Genomic DNA, 18,679 nt, shown 5'->3' on the forward strand with positions numbered 1-18,679 from the left:
CTGGGCAGCACGGTGCCCGTGTGCGGAGCTGCGGGACACATGGGAGAAAAAGCGACAGATGGAGGAACAGTAGGAGGGAGGGTGTGGCGTGGGGCCGAGAAACTCCACGAGGAAATGAAGCCTGCCTCGACCAGAGGTGCCGCCGACGCCATGTGCGGGGAGAGGGGCACAGAGCAGAACAGAACCACAGACAAGTGACCCTGGGGCGGGCGGGCCAGTGAGCAGACGGGTGCTCTGGGAGCGACCACGTGAATGGGGTCGTATCTCACAGTAACTGAACATGGTCTTTGCAATACTGAGCTATTGTGCTTAAAATCTGCAGGTAATGGAGAGAGAGAGATATACACACCTAAGATATTCAACATCATTTCTGTAGATGAAGAAGGTTAGAGGAATGAAAACCCTCCCATCCGGTATGTTTCATGCTTACAAGTACAAAGTATCAGAAACGATGGAACCAAGTGAAAAGCTTCCTGGGGGAGCTCGTTCGGCAGTAACTTGTTCTGTTCACTAAGGAATACTTCTTAACCTCTCATCTTCTTTTATAACCAACCGATGAGGCGCAGAAAGACATGTGATCCGCAGTCCTGACTGCAAGGTGGCCCTTGACGTACTGCGAGCACACACTCTGCCGTCCACCGGCGCTGGCTTCTCAGCAGTGTGGCACCAACTGGGACAAGGTCACAGCAGCAGCGGCTGAGCAGCCCCGCGGAGCCCAGGGCTGGTGCTGGGGGCCTCAGCTGCTCCCGGCGAGGCAGGCAGGGCTGCGGGCAGAGGCGCTTGCTGGCACGCCACGCTCAGCTCCCTGCCCGGTGTGACCCTGGCTCTCCTCTCTCCTAGGTGCAGGGGAGTCACCGCCGTCTGGTTGGGACGAGGCCCTTCTGTGTGTCAAAAGAAAACGTGACCGACACCGACGATCACCACGGTGCAGACGACACACTGACACCAGATGAGATGACATCACGTTCTCCCGTGGAATCCCCCAGAACCCTGCCTCCTGGGTCTCAACATCCTTCTTACACCTGAGGACACTGGGCCACCAGCGAAGGTCAAGGTGCGGGGAGGAAACAGCTGGGCACTGAGCAACGGCCCACGTGGACTGGGTGCCCCCGCTGGCCCCCACAGACACCCAGGCTCAGGGAGAGGGGCAGTGAGATGACGCACGTGGGGGGCATCCAGAAACGGCGGGTGGTAAGCCACGGCGAGCAGGGTGAGACGCTAACCTCAGGGTGAGGTCTTTGCTGTCGCGACGGTGGCACGGGCTGTTATGAAACTCTGGGAACCAGCGCACACGTGCAGTGCACACTGCTCTTGAACGCTCCGTGTGCACACCCCTCGGCCTCACGGGCACGTTGAGGATGGAACCCGGTATTTCCTAGGTAGTACTGACAGCGTGGTAAACAATTTTGTGTAGGCAAACAGTACTTCTGTTTCACTTTACCTACTGATATTTCAATGGTAGGAAATCCTGACTTTCATTCAAAACAGCTAAAAATTATCATCAAATTTCCACTACAAAATGTAGCAGAGAAACCACAAGGCTTCCTCTTGTGCTGGTATTTACAAGTCTTGAAGAGCAGACTAAGGTCATTCTCTCTCTGTGTGAAGCAGCACACAGAGCTCTGCTGTGTTACTTCTGAGACGGATGCTCACAGCCAGTCTCCCAGTGCACAGACCTACACACGCGGTCCCCGTAATTTATACTTCTTAGCTAAAAACCCGAGCGAGTATACATCTGATCACATCACAGACCCAGGAGCACGTGCTGTGGCTGGCTATGTTTATGACGGACACGGCGCACGGGCCACACAACCTTTATTCCCAGGGCACTCGGAACAACAGCACGCGGCTTCCTACCTGCTTTCGGACGTCAGGTAAATGGCCACGGTGTCCCGCAAAGCGCAGATTTCAAGTCTTGCCTGAAGGCGAGAAGAGAACAAAGTGATCGTAGGAAAACACGTCAAATATCCAATATAACCACGTTCCGAGGGGAACAGCGCCCCGCTGGCTGCACCCCCACTCGAAGTCAGCAGCAGCGTCTAGAACAAGCCAAGGAAGCTGCCTACGAGCAAGGCTTCCTCTTGCTGACACCGTGGAGGCAGGGAGCCGGCGGGCGGCAGTTATGGCCTCCGGAGGAAGCTTCCCCGTGGTCTGGGTGTGAGACACAGGACTCCAGGAAACCCTGTCCCGGAGTGGTCGCTTCCTCACGCAGGGAGGGTGGTGGCTTGGCCCACTGGCTGGCACCCAGGCCCTTGGAGGCATGCAGCTGGAATCCCAAAAGCCAAATTAAGTTCTGCACTCAGTTCACTCGCTATTAAAAGCAGCTGCTTTCTTTTTCTCTAATTGAATTGACAAGAAATAGAGAGAACCCAGAATGCTAACACCATCTTGTAAAGAACACATCTGGAGGGAGCATGCCTTGATTTCAAAATTACTGCAAAGCCACAGCAGTCAAGACAATCTGGCATTGGCATAAAGCTAGACCCCGAGAACAGGACAGAATTCAGAGTTCGGAGATAACCCCTACGTTGGTGAGCGGCTGCTTTCCAGCAAGAATGCCAGGGCCACTCAGTGGGGGAGAGAACAATTCTCCAACAAGTGGTGCTGAGCGGTGGGTGTCGTGGTGCTGAGCGGCAGGGTGTCGTGGCGCAGTGGGAGGGTGTCGTGGTGCTGAGTGGGAGGGTGTTGCGGCGCAGTGGGTGGGTGTCATGGCGCAGCGGAAGGGTGTTGTGGCACTGAGCGGGTGGGTGTCGTGGCGAAGTGGGTGGGTGTCGTGGTGCTGAGCGGGATGGTGTCGTGGCGCTGAGCGGGTGGGTGTCGTGGCACAGCAGGAGGGTGTCGTGGCGCTGAGCGGGTGGGTGTCGTGGCACAGCAGGAGGGTGTCGTGGCACAGCAGGAGGGTGTCGTGGTGCTGAGCGGGTGGGTGTCGTGGCGCAGTGGGTGGGTGTCGTGGTGCTGAGCAGGATGGTGTCGTGGCGCTGAGCAGGTGGGTGTCGTGGCACAGCGGGACGGTGTCGTGGTGCAGCGGGAGGGTGTCGTGGCACAGCGGGAGGGTGTCGTGGCATAGCAGGAGGGTGTCATGGCGCAGCGGGAGGGTGTCGTGGCGCGGCGGGTGGGTGTCATGGCACAGCGGGACGGTGTCGTGGCGCAGCGGGAGGGTGTCATGGCACAGCGGGAGGGTGTCGTGGCACAGCGGGAGGGTGTCATGGCACAGCGGGAGGGTGTCGTGGCACAGCGGGATGGTGTCATGGTGCAGCGGGATGGTGTCATGGCGCAGCGGGAGGGTGTCGTGGCGCAGCGGGAGGGTGTCATGGCGCAGCAGGAGGGTGTCATGGCACAGAGGGAGGGTGTCATGGCGCAGCAGGAGGGTGTCATGGCGCAGCGGGAGGGTGTCGTGGTGTGGCGGGTTAAGCCCCAGCTCGCAATGCTCGCATCCCATATTGGAGTCTGGGTTTGAGTCCCTGCGGCTTCCGATCCAGCTCCCTGCTGGATGTGCCTGGGAAAGCAGCAGACAGCGGCCTGGGTGCTTGGTCTGCGGACACCCACTGGGAGACCTGGATGGAGTTCCAGGTTCCTGGCTTCATGCAGGCCCAGCCCCAGGTGGGCACTGGGCATTTACAGAGTGAACCAGTGGATGGAAGACTTCTGTGTGTATCCTTCTTTCCCTGTCACTCTGCCTTTCAAATAAATAAATCAATAAATCACTCTAAAAATAACTGGATATTCACCTGAACTCAAAAATGACTCACAGACTCAAACATAAAGCAATAAAACTCCTAGAAGAAAGCACAAGTAAACCTGGCACCTTAAGCTCAGCAACTCTTAGAAATGCTGCCACCAGGTCAAGGAACAAAATAAACTGGAGTTCATCCAAATGAAACCCTACCGTGCTACACAGGACGTGAGCACTTACAGCCTGAGACACACCTGCTAGCCACGAGGACAGCTACAGTCATCAGATGGCCAGTGGCCAGTGCTGGGGACACGTGGAGGAATGGAAAGCCTGATTACAGGTGCGAATGTAAGATGGTACAGCGCCCTCTGAACACAGCTGGCAGTTCCCCAGAAGATTAAACAGAGTTATCACACGACTGCCGAGCCCACGCCTAGGTATATACCTAAGAGAAATAGAAACACCAGTCTACACAGAAAACAGGTGCCTGGATGTCCACAGAAGCATTCTATTAGCCAAGCAAATGTCCATCAACTGACGAATGGACAGAGACAATGCAGTCTGCACATGGGACATTATTTATTCAGAAGAAAAGTCGAAGCACTGGCGCAGACTATACAACACGGAGGAACCCAGAACTGTAAGCCAAATCAAAGAAGCCAGTGACAGAAGGCTGTGCTTGGCCGACTTTATTCACGTGAAATTTCCAGAATCCACGAGGCGTGGAGAGAGGGAGGTGACAGGTGCCTGTCTGGGGCAGGAAGGTGGAGTGGCACCCTCGGGGTGATGAGGCGTTCTGAAGTTCAGCGGAGTCACGAGGTGATGACTGTGCACACGGGGGCCTGCACTGGATGCTGCTCTCCTTACTGGAGGCAGGCTGCAGGGTGCACGTCTGTGTCAAGCTTCTAAGAAAGCTACCTACAGCCTTCCCTTCTTCATGCCCTGATCACTCCCCCTGGAGGTCTACAAGAGTCTGCGGGGACCCAAATCTTGTACTTTGTTCTTCGCGGCAGGTGCCTGGGGCGGGGGGTGCTGCTCGGGGGAGCATCTGAAACAGGCACAGCCCAGACCCGCGAGGAGTGCGTGAAACAGAAAACGGGCACACAGCCGCGGCTTTTTACATCACACTGAGCTACAATCCCACGAGCAACCTAGACCATGCTGACTTCCACCAGGCACAGAACACTCAGCGACTTCTGTCCCAAAAGCAAGGGTTTGGTTTCATTTTTCAGGGCTTTAGGAGCCCCGAAGACAGTTTGTGAGCGGAAAGCACACGGGTGACAGTTGGCCTCTATTGTTCATACTCCAGCATAGGTGAAAACAGACTTAGGGCAATATCAAAGAGGAAATTTAAGGTAGAACTTTTAGGTGAATATTTTAGGAGATAGATTTTATCAATGTAGAAATAAAGTAGAAATTTTATTCAATCAAAATGACAGGATTTTTTTTTTTTTAAAAAAGAATTACTTTATTTATTTGAAAGGTGGAACTACAGAGAGAGAGACAGAGAGAGAATCTTCCATCTGCTGGTTCACTCCCCAAATGGCCATTGACGGCAAGATCTGGAACAGAAAGTTTTAACTAACCTATGAATTACTATAAAACACATATAGCCGTAATCTAGGAAAATGTCACACTAGAGGGTCAGCTAAAGTTGCTAAACTGGCTCTCCGGAAGGTTCTGGAGATTGGCACTTGACGTGAAGTGACTACAGGATTAGTGATCTGCACCCACAAAGGAAGCACCCACAACTATTCTCAAAAGAGAGAGAAGGCTGGGCTCTTCATTTGACCAGACTTTATCAAACAAGCGGATGCCTGCCAAGTCCCCAGGAGGGACCAGGTGCCGGGGGCCCTAGCGTGGTGGTGTGGGCAGCTGGGGACTCAGGAGCTCTCTGGCCACTTCTGTTGTCTCTCCTCACCCTCTCCCTGCCAGCTCCGAGAGGGACTGAGCCATCAGGCAACGGATTACGGGGAACATCTCTGATTATCTAATTCCACGAGCAGTGAGGGCCGAGGCCGCAAACTCTCTGTGGCATCACACACGTTACAGCACGGACCTCCCGTGACAGATCTGTGATATCGCGTGCTTCAACGCAAACTGTAATGCCAAAGGTCTAACCTGTCAATGTTCTACAGAAGATTGGTGGCACATAAAAAGACAGCAGGTGTTAGGTTTTTGAGTGTGTGTGTGTGTGTGTTTGACACATGAGGGTTTATTACATTATCATTTTAACTTTGGCACTTAATTTAAGATTTTCTTGAAAAAGGTTTAAAAGTTTTTAAGTTTTCTGAACAAGCATATAAAATTGTACAAATTTATGGGCTACTGTGTGATCTTGTGATCCATGTACACATTGTATAATGTACAATTAGGGTAAATACATCTACCTCCTCAAACACTTAACATTTCTTTATGGTGAAATCATCCAAAATCCCATCTTCTGGGTTTTTTATTGTTAAGTAGAGAAAGTGCATCATCCATAGTGGCTGTGCTGTGCAGCAGAACCCCTGGATTCCTCACTCCTATCTAGCAAGAGCCAGTGCCTGTGACTGCCTCCCCAGCCTCTGGGAATGCCGTTACACACAACTCCTAGGTGGTCTTCTGTTTTCTAGACTCCTAACGTGAATGAGAGAATGTGACACGTGTCTTCCTTTGCTTGGCTTATTTCACTTAACATACTGAATTTTTGTAACAGATTTTCCCCTAACCAAATTCACATGGTCTCTTTGGTTTTTTTTTTAACATTTTAAAGAAATAAAAATTGTATACATATACCAAGAAATGCACAAAAGGGTAGAGATAAATGGATGCTTTGTCTGCTGGGCACACTCATAACCAACACTCAAGTTGCTGCCCCGAGAGCTCTCCCTAGTCCTCCCTCTCTGCTTTCTACACAGGGAAAGAAAGTACATTGTCATCTTCACGGCATGACTCACTGAAACAGTATCTATCGTTAAGTACCAAATGGTACGGCATCCACACAATTTTTATGGTCTTTCTATATATTAACTTCCAGAAAGAAGAGAAAACATAAGATATTTGTCTTCTGTGCACTGGCTTATTTTACTTAGCACAATGATCTCCAGTTGCATCCATTTTATTGTAAATGTCAAGACTTCATTCTTTTTTATGTCTACGTAATATTCCATTGTGTATATATTCCATCTGTGTTTTCTTTATCTAATTATAAGTTGATAGACATCTAGGTTGATTTCACATCTTAGCTACTATGACTTGAGCTGTTATAGACATGGCAGTACAGGTATTTCTTCCATATACCAATTTTATTTCCTTTGGCTATGTTATTAGAGTGGGAGCTGGGTCATGGTAGATCTATTTTTAGTTTTCTGAGGGATCTCTATACTGTTTCCCATAATGGTTGTACCAATTTGCAGTCCTACCAACAGTGTACTAGGGCACTTTTTTCTCCCTAACCTCACCAGCATTTTTTTTTATTTTTGGATAACAGCCATTCTAACTGGAGTTAGGTGATATCTCACTGTGTTTTTTATTTGCATTTCCCTGATGGCTAGTGATCCTGAGCACTTATTTATCTATTGGCCATTTATATTTCATCCTTTGAAAAATGTCTGTTCATGTTCTTTGCCTATTTTTAAACTGGTTGTTTGCTTTCTTGTTGCTGAGTTTTTCAATTTTTATATACTCTGGATAATAATTTATCAGACACATCATTTCCAAATATTTTCTCCCATTCTGTCAGTTGCCTCTTCACTCTGTTGAGTGTTTCCTTTGCTGTGCAGAAGCTTCTTAGCAGGGGTGATCCCATTTGTCTACTTTTGCTTTTATTGCCTGCGCTTCTGGGGTCTCATCAAAGAAGTCTTTGCCTGGGCTAATGTATTCCAGCATTCCCCTACATTTCCTCTGGTAATTCGATGGCTTCAGGACTTCGTTTAGATCCTTGATCCACTATGAGTTGATTTTTGCAGCAGGTGAAAGGCAGGGGTCTTATTTCAAACTTCTGCATTTGGAAATCCAATTTCTACAATAGCAATTGATAAAGAGACTGTTCTTTCTCCAGGGAATGCTTTTAGCTCATTTGTCAAAGATCAGTTGGTTGTAAATGTGTGAGTTAATTTCTGGGGTCTCTATTATGTTCCACTGCTCTACATGTCTGTTTTTGTGCCAGTACTAGGCAGTTTTGATTATAACTGCCATGTAGTATGTCTTGAAATCTGGTATTGTGATGCTTCTGGCTCTGTTTTGTTTTTTTTTTTTTTTTTTTTTTTTTTTTTTTTTTTTTTTTTACTGTTTAAGATTGCTTCAGTTATTCTGGGTCTTTTTTCTTTCCATATCAATCCTAGGGTTTTTTTTTTTTTCTAGTTCTGTGAAAATGTCTTTGAATTTTGATTGGGATCACACTGAATCTGTAAATTGCTTTGGGCAGCATGGACATTTTGATGATAAATTCTTCCAATCCATGAACATGGAAGATTTTCAATGTTTTTTTGTGTGTTTTCATCTATTTATTTTATTAAAGTTTTATAATTTTCACTGTAGGAATTCAAATCTTTGGTTAAATTTACCCCAAATTTTTTTGTACCTATTATGAATAGGACTGATTTTTATAAATTCTTACTCAGCCAGCACATCATTGGTGTATAAAAATCTACTGGGGGCCAGCACTGTGGTGTAGGGATAAGGCCCAAACCTGTGACATTAGCATCCCATCTGGACACCAGTTCAAGCCCCGGCTGCTCCACTTCTGATCCAGCTCTCTGCTCATGGCCTGGGAAAAGCAGCAGAAGATGGCCCAAGTGCTCGGGCTCCTGCCACCCATGTGGGAGACCCAGAGGAAGCTCCTGGCTCCTGGCTTTGGTGCTGTGGCCATCTGAGGAGTCAACCAGTAGATGGAAGATTTCTCTCTCTCTGTCACTTTCAAATAAATAAATAAATCTTAAAAAATTATTGATTTTTGTGTATTCATTTTACACCATGTAACTTTGCTGAATTCTCTTATGAGTTCTAACACTCTCTTAGTGGGGTCTTTTGGTTCCCCGGTGTAAATGTGCATGCCATCTGCAAACAGGCTTAATTTAACTTCCTACTTTCCACTTTGTATCCCTCTGTTATCTTTTTCTTGCCTAATGGCTCTGCCCAAAACTTTCAGAACTATATTGAATAATAGTGGTGAGAGCAGACATCCTTGTCTGGTTTTGGATCTTAGTGGAAATGCTTCCAGCTTTTGCCTATTCAATATGATGCTGGCTATGGGTCTGTCATATATTGCCTTAACTGTGTTGATGTATGTTCCTTCTATATCCATTTTTAATCATGAAAGAATGTTGTATTTAATCAAGTGCTTTCTCTGCATCTACTGAGATAATCATATAGTTTTTATCTTTCATTTTGCTGGTGTGATGTATTTTGTTTATTGCTTTTGATACTGAACCATTCCTTCATCACTTGGGTAAGTTCCACTTGGTCTGGTTAGATGATCTTTTTGATGTGTTGTTGGGATTTGCTAGTATTTTGTTGAGGATTTTTGCATCTATGTTCATCATGGATATTTGTTTAAAGATATCTGTGTTGCTCTTGGTGTATCTTTTTCTGGTTTTGGAATTAAGGTATCGCTGGCCTCATAGAATAAGTTTGTAAGGGTTCCTCTCTTTTAGCAGTTTTGAATAGTTTAAGGAGAACTGGAATCAGTTTGGTAAAACTCAGCAGTGAAGCCATCCAGGCCTGGGCTTTCTTTGGAGGGAGGCTCTTTAATACTGATGCAATACCCCTCTTGGTTGTAGGTCTATTCAGGTTTTCTAGTCTTCCTGCCTCAAGGATCATGTCTTCTTCATTCTTTCCTCCCAATGTTTTATTGTGAAAATTCCAAATGTATAGACTTTGGAAGAATGTTATAGCAAATACCATAGGTTCTACCCCTAGCATTTATTTACCTTATCACACACTGATCCATCAATCTGTGTCCTGCTGTTCTGACATACTTCAGCATGCATAGCAGTGACCAGAGTATGCCAGTCCTTCTGCTTTGCTTTGAGTTAGAATCCATGTACTACAAAATGTCTGCTTTGTTTTGAGTTAGAATCTATGTATTACAAAATGCACAGAACTCAAGGGTACCACCTGATGGACTCTGCCCAACACGTGCACCTGTGTCACGGAAACCTGAATCAAGGTACAGAACCGCGTCCTGTGCCGCTCCCTGGAGCCCCTCCCCCATCAATCTCAGTCACCCACAGGAAATCACGGCTTCGCGTTTTTCCACCACAGACGAGTTATGTTGTCACGCTCATGACACCCACACAGCATGCGTGTGTTTGTGTGCGGCTCCCTTCACTCAGCCATCCTGAGAGCCATCCATGCCATGTCATCGGCTTGTCCTCTTGACTGCTGAACAGTATTTGCCTGTGTAAACACAGGACTGTTTATTTCATGAATGGACATGGGGGCAGTTCCCAGCTTTAGGCTCTTACACGTGGGAATGCCATGAGCATTCTTACACTTGGTCTTTTCAAGGACAGAAGTTTTTTGTTGCTGTTGTTGTTCTTTGACAGGCAGAGTTAGACAGTGAGAGAGAGACAGAGAGAAAGGTCTTCCTTCCGTTGATTCACCCTCCAAATGGCTGCTACGGCCGGAGCACTGCGCCGATCCAAAGCCAGGAGCCAGCTGCTTCCTCCTGGTCTCTCGTGCGGGTGCATGGCCCAAGCACTTGGGCCATCCTCCACTGTACTCCCGGGCCACAGCAGAGAGCTGGACTGGAAGAGAAGCAACCGGGACAGAACCGGCGCCCTGACCAGGACTAGAACCCGGGGTGCCGGCGCCAGCAAAGGACAGAGGTTTTCCGTTGCAGCCATGATGAGGATTAGGATGATTGGGTTATTGGACACACGTAGGTTCAGTTTTCAAACTACACGAGCTTTCCCTAAAGTTTCAGTTTTATATTGCCAACAATGTGAGAGAGCTCCACGTCCTCCACAGTGGGTCCTATCTTTCAACCTGCTTGATCTCGGGGGTGTGATGGCATACTACTGCAGTGTTAGCTTTCACTTCTCTGGCCTGTACTAATAGGCCAGGCTTACTGTTTCCGACATGCAATTACATGCATGCATTGTCCCAGGAGTCCCCGGCAATCTATATATGTTTTCTCCAGTTAATCCTCTCTCTGTTCTCTATACCAGATAATGTCTATTGGTCTACAAGTTAACTGACTTTTCCCTTTGCCCTCCCTATTAGACATTTTTTGCCCTCCCTATTAGACATTCATATACTGTATCTTTCCATTCTAGAATTTCCATTTAATTCCTTTGTTGGAGTTCCTACCTTCTGCTCAAACTTCCCACCTACTGATTCACTATGAACATCTCATTCTACTTGACATCACTGAACTCAGCTGCTTTAAAACCCCGTCTGCTAATTCCAACAACTGGGCCCTCTTAAGACCTAGTCCTTCCCGTCCAAGGTGGGTCCTGCGTTCCTGTTTGTGTGCACACCTCAGCTTCAGCTAAGCTTGTCTGTGGACGTGGTGAATGCTGTGTTGTGGACGCTCTGGAGTCTGGAGCGTGCCTCTGAGGAGAGCCGAGTTTTCTTCTGTTTATGGTGAGCTGTTACCTGATCTGGACTCAGACAAAATCCGTGGCTTCTGGGCAGTTCGATTCTTACCTCGGTTCTTCCAGTCGTGGCTGTGCTGGGTGCTGTGCAGTCTGCCTTGCACGTGTATTTCAGGGGACAACCAGAGACGAGGCAGTGCACACGAGGACTGTGTGGTGTTTCCTCTCTCCCTTCTGGGACACCTCCCTCACGTGCCTGTAGTGTTGGCTGTCCTAAAGCCTACTGGAGCCAGAAGGCAGTGGGTTTCACATTGGAGCTCCATGCAGCCCAGGCCTGGCTTCAGACCAACATCCACACAAAGTGGGGAACCTACCCGAGTGCCAGTTCTTTGAGAATCGCCCACCAGTCCATCGCGTACCCACAGGTACTTATTAGCTGTAGCTGTTATTCCAGTGCACAGCGCTATCCCTGGAGGGCTGGCCATCCCTGGAGGGGGAGCTGTCACTGCTCTAGGAAGCCCACTCCCAGTGCGCCCAGTGCACAGGAGGCTCAGAGGCAGGGGCACCCTGCCATCTGCCTGCACACTTGGTCTCCCACCAGTTGGCTTCCGTGCATACCAAAAACAAGTCGGTCGGCGGGGGTTATATTTGTTGTACTTGTGTAATTTAAATAACTAGGAAGTCATCAACGGAAGGAATCTGTCAACTTCACAAATGTCTTTAAAGTCTTGTTCTACTGCAAAGACTGGAACTTGCAGACAATGAATCCCAGGTTGGATACACAAGAAACACGATGGACGCCGCCAGTTACTAGCTCCCGTCTGGCTAGGACTGGTGACGTCCAGCGAGGGGCGGGTGACAGTACCTGCAAAGCTCCATTCCTGCTGAAGGAGGAGACGCACTGCATCAGCCGACTCAGCTCCTCGGACACGGCCTCCACCACCCTGGACAGCACCCGGGGCACCAGCTCTGTGGAGATGGTGAACACCTGATGGAGAGTCCCAAACAAGAAGCAATGACGCACTGTGGGGCTGTTCCCGACCCGAATCTGCTCGAAATAAAATCACACACAGAAGAGAAAAAGCCCACAGGTCTTCTGAGCTGTCCAAGTGGTGAACCAAAGGAAGGTACAGGTTTATACTTGAATTGTATTCACTGATTAATGCAAATAAAAATGTCTTTAAAAGAGCAACATTGGTAAATACAACTTTGGAAGGCATTGGTGGCTGTTGACAAACTAAAAATTGGCTTCCATGCACAAGAAAGAGATATGACTTTTACAAAAGATATCATTGAAATAAAAACACCCTGGTGGGCAGGCACTCTGCCTTGGTGGCGGAGACGCCAGGTGGAAAGCCCACGCCGGGGCTGGAATTCTGGCTCAGCTCCCAGTTCCAGCTTCCTGCTGTACAGACCCACAGAGGTGTCCGATAATGGACCAAGTTTTTTTTTTTTTTTTAAGATTTATTTGTTCGAGTGGCAGAGTTATAGAGGGAGGAGGATAGAAAAATTCCTTTATCTTTATATCCTGTATCTCTAATATTTACACTTAATATTTATTATTTATCTGAGTGGCAGAGTTAGAGAGAGTCTTTCATCCGCTGGTTCACTCCCCAAATGGCTACCATGGACGGAGATGGGCCGATCCGAAGCCAGGAGCCAGGAGCTTCCCTGGCTCTCCCATGTGGGTGCAGGGCCCAAGGACCTGGGCCATCTTCTGCTATTTATTAGGCCATTAGCAGCAGGGAGCTGGATGGGAAGTGGAGCAGACAGGAGATGAACCGGCAGCCATACAGGATGCCTGCCCCACCAATGGTGCTGGCATCAGCTCAAGTAGTTGAATTCCTGATACCCACATGGGAGACCCAGACTAAGCTCTGACTCTTGGCTTTGGCCTGGCCTGGCCCCAGCTGCTGTAGGAATTCGGGAGTGTGTGCTCTTTCTGCATCTTTCTGTGCTTCTGTGAAATAAATAAATAAATACATAAATATCTGCTTAATGTTTTATAATAGTTAAAAAAGCAAGGATTCAGACTTGCCTTAGACTATCAGGGCCAGAGCCAGTGGTGTTGTAGTGGGTAAAGCCACCACCTGGCTTGCAATGCTGGCAACTCACAAGGGCACTGGTTCATGTCCTGGTTGCTCCTCTTCCTAGCCAGCTCCCTGCTAATGGCCTGGAAAAAGCAGCGCAAGACGGCCCAAGCATTTGTGTTCCTGCACTCATGTGAAAAACCCTTATGAAGCTCTTGGCTCCCTGGCCACTGTGGCCATCTGGGGAGTGAAGCAGTGGATGGAAGACTTCTCTGTCTCTCTCTCCCTCTCTCTCTCTGTAACTCTTTCAAACAAATCAAGAAATATTTTTTTACAAAGAGTACCTTATCTTTAAAAAACAAACAAAAAAAAAACAGACCCTCCTTAAGCGCAAGTGCCCTCCATCCTGGGTGCAAGACTCTGTTCTGCACAATAAAGTCTCCAGTTTAAAACACACTCCCTTTTATTTGACACGCAACATTATTTGCAAGCTTCAGCGTTTGACGCTTTCACATCCAGAGTCATTGTTATCTGGAGTTTTCTAAATGAAAGTAAATCATATTTTCTTCGTAGGTTTTCCCGTGTTCAGACTGAACCACTAGAATTCCATCTTCGGATCAACCCAAACACAGCTTGAGGATCCAGGAGAATCAGGGGCAGTTTTAAGATCACATAGCACGTAGTAAATAGTAATACCATCAGTGGAAGTCTACTTGAATCCCTGGGCAGCTGCGAGGGGGCTGAGAGCCCTCACGCTTCTTAGCAGCCTCAGGGCCATGGTCCTGGACGTGCACACAAGCCCCTCCCAGGCACCAGCACCGGCGCTGACAACTCCCTCACGTGCGCAGCACTACTGCCAGGGAGGGACAACTTGACGTTCTAATTCTTACAGGAAGCTAACACAACAGAAACAGCATTTTTCCATTTTCCACAAAATCACACTGAAAACATGACTCAGTACAAACAGGTCAGTGTGATAAAATGTGGCCTGATTTAAATCATAGAAAAACTTAAGCTTGACAGAGTCACTGATATGCTCCCATTTACCAGTAAAGTACAACTGTAATATATTTTCCTTTATGATCTAGCTGCTTCAAAGTTAAAGTCAACTCAGGAAACCAGGCAGCAGCATCTTTTAAGAAATATTTGTTCGTTTTATTTGATAGAGAGAAAGACTTCTCGTCCACTAGATGACTCTGAAATGCCTGAGCTGGGAATTCAACCCAAGCCTCCACATGGGTGGCAGGGGCCCAACGACTTGAGCCATCACACTACACGTCAGCAGGAAGCAGGACTAGAAACAGGGCGGGGCCCCGAACCCAGCACTCTGACACGGGACGCTGGCCCCCAGGCCGCATCTTAACCTCAGCACTGAACACCCACCCTGGAAAAACATCCTTTCAAATATTCACAGATTTGTTTATTTTTTAAAGATTTTATTTATTTGAAATTCAGAGTTGGGGAGGAGACAGAGAGAGAGAAAGAGAGAGGGAAAGAGGGAGAGGTGGAGAGAAGGAGAGAAGGAGAGAGGGAGAGAGGGAGAGAGCGAGAGAGAGAGAGAGGGAGAGAGCGAGAGAGAGAGAGGGAGAGAGAGAGGGAGAGAGCGAGAGAGAGAGAGGGAGAGAGAGAGGGAGAGAGGGAGAGAGGGAGAGGGAGAGGGAGAGAGGGAGAGAGGGAGAGAGGGAGAGAGCAAGAGAGGGAGAGAGGGAGAGAGGGAGAGAGGGAGAGGGGGAGAGGGAGGGAGAGAGGGAGAGGGGGAGAGGGAGAGAGGGAGAGAGGGAGAGAGAGAGAATCTTCCATCCACTGGTTCACTCTCCAAGTGGCTGCCATGGCTAGGACTGAGCCAGGAGCTTCTTCTGGGTCTCCCACGTGGGTGCAGGGGCCCAAGCACTCGGGCCATCTTCTGCTGCTCTCCCAGGCCATAGCAGAGAGCTGGAACAGAAGTGGGGCAGCCAAGACTCCAACCCATGCCTATATGGGATGCCCGGGTTGTAGGCAGCAGCTTTATCTGCTACGCCATAATACTGACCCCAGATTTACTTATTAGAGAAGAAGACGGTTAAACAAACGCATGGCAGAAAGTTGAGCTGTATTTATGTGTCCTAAGATATATTCTGAAGGGGAAAAAAGACCACCATGAAAACCGTGAAATTTCCTTCTCTGCTTTTTCATTATCCATATGTATCGGGAACATCTAATGACAGCTTACCTCTGCGTGCACAGCAATTATGTTCACCAGTGCTTCTTTTAAATAGTTTCTGACACCTGAAAGCAAGATGGGGCGGGAAAGGAGACAGTGAGTGGAGACACAAGCCCCCTCCTCCCGCCGGCATCGCTGCGCACGCGGCTGCTGCCTTTGCGATTTTCTGAAGGAGACACAGAGTCTCTATTTCCTTTTGAGAACCAAACGGTGAAAGGACGATTTTCATACCAGTCAAAAAAAAAAAAAAAGAAAAAGAAAGACAAGAAAAAGTGGCGGTGGGGGAGACAGGGTTGGAGCCTTCCGTGGTTTCTCACTTCCGTCACTCTTGGTGCCCTCTTGATCCGCCGGCTTCACAACCACTTCAGGAGCCCTCGATGTCTCCACTACGGGGACGACAGACAAAATGCAGGGGACAGGGGCAGGACGGCCAACGAAGCCCACAGAACCTACACTGAACGTCTGCCACAGCGTCTCACGTCGAGGGGAAAGTCAGACCACTCTCGATCTTAAGGAACTGTTTCCAGGAGACGCTTTGCACAAACCTCGCTGAATCTGACTGCAAAGCAAGTTAGCGATCAGACAAAGGAAGCTCCTGATTTTCAGGGTTAATGAAGCCTTCTTTACCGAACACCAGATTTAAGAGCGCAAGGTCTTAAGTCACTGCTGTGGCTCACATCCATCTCATACCTACCAGCTGTGTGATTCTGGGCAGGAAGACCACAGCCCTGTCAGTATCCCCTTCCTCTAGTGGGTATAAAAACTGCACCTATCTTGTAGGGGCGCAGTGCGGGTTAAAGGAGACCGCGCATACAAAGGCCCAGGACTCACAGCGCTCACGAGACCTTTCATGACTATGACTTCGTGAGAGCCAAAAAGCAAAAGAAAAATGTTGCTTTATTGTAAGTCCAGAACACATTCATTTGAACTGGATACTTCAGAATGCCTTCTAGAAATAACTGCACACACCAAGAATCCCTTCCCAACAGAACAGGGAAGACTCCATGTTGCAGAATCATGACTAACTGTAAACATGAAGAATAATCTCCCAGGGACTGTGCTGTGGCATAGTGGGCTAAGCCTCCGCCCGCAGTGCCGGCATCCCACATGGATGCCGGTTCTAGTCCCGGCTGCTCCACTTCTAATCCAGCTCTCTGCTGTGGCCTGGGAAAGCAGAAGATGACCCAAGTCCTTGGGCCCCTGCACCCACGTGGGAGACCCGGAAGAAGCTCCTGGCTTTGGATGGGCCCAGCTCCAGCCGTTGCAGCCATTTGGGGAGCGAACCAGCAGACGGAAGACCTCTCTTTCTGTCTCTCCCTCTCTCTGACTGTAACTCTACCTCTCAAATAAATAAATAAAATCTTAAAAAAAAAAATAATCTCCCAGAATGTCATCTGTGCTGCTGATGAGTTAGGAAAGTTGAAGGAGAAATCAAAAGAACTAAAATCCGCCCTGACAGATTCCAAATACATGACCGCCAGCTGTTGATTCTGTCACACGCCATGGCGTCCAGTGTGTGCACTGCTGCTCTTCCGAGGGACCGGCTGCATCGACGTTTCTTTGGGAAACGAAGTAACTCCATTTTGCTGATGAAAAGCCAAGAAAGCTGGGTGCAGAGTGATTACATAAAATGCAGAAGTTAATGGACTCTTCCTGACTGCACAGTACGACGTCTGATCAGAGAGCAGAGGCGCGCACGGGGCCTACTGCAAGTGAAAGTGAAATAAACTGGCTGGGGGACCAGAGAAGCTGTCTTCCTGTCAGAGGAAAGCCACACAGAGGGCCCCGTGGTCTGCCCCTGCTGCAGGCGGAGCACGGGGGGCCCTGCCCTGCTCTCACTCCTGAGCAGCCCTCCAGGCGTGTGTGCAAGGCACAGAGACGTGCAGCTCTGGCTCAGGGCTCCCAACCACGTGCCCATGTACACATGGCACACACCTGCACGGGGCACTTCAGAAAGTTCATGGACACCCTGTCCACTGAACTGAGAAGTTCGCTCTGGTGCAAAAAGAAAAGTGGAGATCTGCACATAGGTTTTTCATAGGCATTTCCCATGATGTTTTTGAAGACCCCTGTATGCATGGCCCTATAAGGCCTGTCAAATCAGTTGATGCCTCTCAAGGGACCTGAAATTCAGTAACTCTACGGCAGGCTAATTTTTAAGCTGATAATTTTGTAGGGCCTGCAAGTTTTATATAAAAGAAAAAAGGTTCCCCAGCCCTGGACTCCAGCATCTGCAGGCTGTGGTGTGTTTGTTCTTGGACACTGAGGGAGGACTGTGGATGCTCCAGATCTAAATAATAAGAGTTGACCAAGACCAGAGCAGCGTCGGAACATGAGGCTGGGTGTGTCTCGCGGCCTTTCGGGGTGTGTGTGTGTCTGTGTGCGATGAAAGCAGGACACGGGGAGGATAACACCCCAGAGGCCCCTGAGCTGTCAGAGGAGACCTGGCCCTACATGTGCCGTCCCGAGGCCGAGGCCCTGCAGGGAGCAGCAGGGTGAAGCAGGGATTAAGTTTCAAGGGCCCCTGGACCAGAATCTAACTTTGGGTTATGGCGCTATTTTCGTATTTCTTTATTTGGAAGGCAGAGCTAGTGAACGAGAGAGAGAGACGGATCTTCCATCTGCTGACGTACTCCCCAGACGGCCACAGCACTGAGGACTGGCCAGGCGGAGCCAGGAGCCAGGAGCCAGGAGCGCCAGCCAGGCTGAACAGGAAGCTGGACGGAAAGCAGAGCAAGGACATGAATCCAGGCCTCCAGTGGGATGTGGGCATTGCAACTGCTGAGGCAAATGCCCACGCCTGGCACCGTTTTCCAAGCAACTGTGACCATGACAAAGGGACCACGTGTGGTTAATTTTGGTGGTAGAAGTCGGTTCTCTTCCCACTGCACTTTATCCTAATTTTAATATTATCCACATTAATGGTTGATAGTTGTGTTCAAGTTCAATCAGGTGACAAAAGGAAGAGCTGGGATTTGAATTCTGGCTTACCGAAATACTAATTATACACGACCTTTCAGGCAACTGCCTACCCTGTGACGCCTCTCAGGGTAGAGATTATTATAATAATGCAGAGATTATTATATCTGTTTTGCTAACAAAGGTGTTAGGAAAATGTATTTTTCCCCTCATTCTTCAAACATTTACTGTGAATCGATCATGTGCTAGACACCACCAGGTGGTGGGATATGAAGCCCCCCCCCCCCCGCCCCCCAGCCCTTAGGGAGCCCAGAGTGCAGTGGGAAGGAGCCTG

General features: G+C 48.8%; 1 protein-coding gene across 1 annotated transcript in view; it reads right to left on the minus strand.

Moving 5' to 3' along the window:
- Positions 1–18,679, minus strand: part of EXOC2 (exocyst complex component 2) — a 211,867-nt gene that overhangs the window by 5,887 nt on the left and 187,301 nt on the right. Inside the window, exons 24-26 of the mRNA XM_062183810.1 lie at positions 15,436–15,491; positions 12,062–12,184; positions 1,858–1,919 (exon numbers count right to left, since the gene is read on the minus strand). Of these exons, the coding sequence (XP_062039794.1) occupies positions 1,858–1,919; positions 12,062–12,184; positions 15,436–15,491 (241 nt within the window). The remainder of the gene's footprint in view (positions 1–1,857; positions 1,920–12,061; positions 12,185–15,435; positions 15,492–18,679) is intronic.

Source organism: Lepus europaeus, chromosome 3 (assembly GCF_033115175.1).
Source record: "Lepus europaeus isolate LE1 chromosome 3, mLepTim1.pri, whole genome shotgun sequence".
NCBI classification, from domain to species: domain Eukaryota; kingdom Metazoa; phylum Chordata; class Mammalia; order Lagomorpha; family Leporidae; genus Lepus; species Lepus europaeus.